Here is a 2,826-nt window from a genome sequence, read left to right as displayed (position 1 = left end):
TATACATATGTGTGGATATTCATACAACCTTTTGATAATATATATATGTATATATTATATATATATATTTATTTATTTATTTTATTTTTACCGTGTCAATGTCTATGGTGGCTAAGTGCTCATCATTGTCATCAAAATTTTTATGTATATTATTTATGTCTATTTTTTTGGTGCTTCCACTTTTTGATTTATCCTTCCAAATTTCGAGACCATCATGTATGAACATGCATTCACTAGGGCACGCATATTTTTGCGCTAAAAATGAATAATAAAATAAAAATATTATATATATATATATATACACATATATATATATATATGTTAATTCCTTACTTTTATAAAATGATAATTGGACCTTGCACACTTCTTGCCCATCCTTCATACACACAAACCTAAACCAATATTTTGAAAAAAAATAATATAATATAATATAATATGTGTAACAATATATATCTTCATATATAATATATTTTTATATATATATATGTTTTGTTTTACCATTCATTTTTTGGAAAACATTTTGATATGATGCTAGCATTGATATCTATTTTGATTTCTCCTATATGAACTTTTTTTGTTAATTTTGTTGTAAATAAATTAATTCTTATTGTTTCATCGCATTGTCGTATTTTTATGTCAACCCGCTGGTCAAGGTATATCCTATTTTTTTTATTCGTCTCTATATCTAAAATGAAGATATAAATAAATATAAATATATAAATATATATATATATATTTATATATGTTTATATATATTTTGAACGATTATATCATAATGCATTTCATTTTATTAGTATTCATAATATAGAAACATAAAAAATTTTCATAAGACAATAGAATGTTTTGTATTTTCTTTTTTTACCATCAGTAGTAAAGTCATATTTATCAGTATTAACTATAATGTATATTTTTTTGTATTTGTTTATGTTAAATATTTCATTTATTTTTATGAGCAAATAAAATGTCCTATAATTATGTAATCCAGTATAATAATACATGGATGCTACACACACAAAAAGAAAAATAATATATAATATATAATATAATAAATACTTATATGTTTATATATTCTTTTTATATACTCACAAAATGGCTCGAAATCACTTATATGTGGACATGTTCTTTTATAACTTTTAATCACATATTTTATAAACCTTGTTGATAAATTATTAAATTTATTTTTAAAAATGTTCAAAATAAAATTCGTTCCAAGCATTTCTTTTTTTTTTTTTTTTTAAATCTTATTTATTTTTTTTTATAATGGACAACCGAATTTTGCATCATCAAAAATAAAATTAAATTAATAATTTTGTTAAAAGAAGAAAAAAAAAATAAAAAGGAAAGTGGAGAATTTATACTTAACATATATATATAAATATATATATAATATAGTGAATATAATATAATAATAGAACAGTTCTACCTTGATCTTTTTCTTTTTATTTTATTATATATATATATATTATTTTATTTTTATTTTTATTATTTTATTCATTTATTTTATTTTTTTAATTTTTTTCCTAGTTACTATTTTCCACAAAATGTGCACGTTACAACATTTTAATTTTTACATTGTTCCCATCTATATATATATTATATATATTTAAATATTATTTGTTCAATGTTATATTTTAACTTATATAATATAATACATGTACTTATTATATATATAATATATATTTTTAATTACACATATGATATTTATTATATATATATATTTTATTTTTTCTATATTTTTTTACTTTTTTAAAAAAAAATTTAAACAAAAAAAAATAAAGAAATGAAAATATTTCTTGGCGCACACACTTTTTAAAAATTAAAAAGAATATAATTAAATAAATTAATAAAAGACAAAGATATAATAATATATATATATATATATATATATATATATATAATCTTTTGTTTGTGTTAGTTAATACACTTTTATTTTAAATAAACGAAACCTTGAAATGATAACATATACATATATTTATATATATATGTGTAACACCGTTCTATGTATACATATATATTTTTTATAAGAAATATATCATCTTTAAAGGAGAAAATATTCTTTTAATATCTATACCTCGTGAAATATAAAAAAAAAAAAAAAGGAAAAGAAAAGAAAAGAAAAATACACAAATCATATTATATATATATATATATATATATATATTTATTTATAAATTAATGGAAAAATGTTTATATTAACTTGGTATATGTATATTTACAAAAAAGATATAATATATAAATATATATCTTAAGGAATATATATATATATATAAACATACATTTTTATCAGGATATTTCTTATATTTTTAATATAATATAATATGTTCATATTTATTTATTTACTTATATATATTAATTTTACATAGAACATAGTTTATTAAAAAAAAAAAAAGAAAGAAATATAAAAAGGATATATTCTTATACACCTTTATATTTTTAAATAAGAAAATATAAAAATATGCATACATTATATATAATATATTATATATATATATATATATATATTATATATATATAATATTATTATATATATATGGAATAATAATATATTATTTTAGCCCTTATAATTTTAAATATTCAAAAAAAAAATCATATTGACATAAAATTAAATAAATGAATTTATAATATAAATATAAATTATACATATATATATATATATATAATATTTGTATATATATTATAATATATATATTTAATATTATATATATATTTATATTATATATATAATTATACTATTTATGGCGTATGCTTATAATATATATATATATATTATATATATATATATATATATATAATATATAATATAAACACAAATAAAAAAAAAAAATA

At 15.5% G+C, this 2,826-nt stretch overlaps 1 protein-coding gene across 1 annotated transcript in view; it reads right to left on the bottom strand.

The window, feature by feature from the left end:
* The window catches only part of PGSY75_0405200 (ag-1 blood stage membrane protein-like protein), a gene marked incomplete at both ends in the record, with an annotated part of 2,539 nt that extends 1,323 nt beyond the window's left edge, over positions 1–1,216 (bottom strand). Inside the window, 5 exons of the mRNA XM_018784117.1 lie at positions 92–255; positions 334–392; positions 499–685; positions 863–1,003; positions 1,087–1,216. Coding sequence (XP_018643279.1) covers positions 92–255; positions 334–392; positions 499–685; positions 863–1,003; positions 1,087–1,216 — 681 coding nt within the window. Of the gene's footprint in view, positions 256–333; positions 393–498; positions 686–862; positions 1,004–1,086 lie in introns of the transcript that reaches the window.
* Between the last annotated feature and the right edge of the window lie 1,610 nt (positions 1,217–2,826).

Source organism: Plasmodium gaboni, chromosome 4 (assembly GCF_001602025.1).
Source record: "Plasmodium gaboni strain SY75 chromosome 4, whole genome shotgun sequence".
Taxonomy (NCBI): Eukaryota; Apicomplexa; class Aconoidasida; order Haemosporida; family Plasmodiidae; genus Plasmodium; species Plasmodium gaboni.
This window is presented reverse-complemented; position numbering and strand designations above follow the sequence as displayed.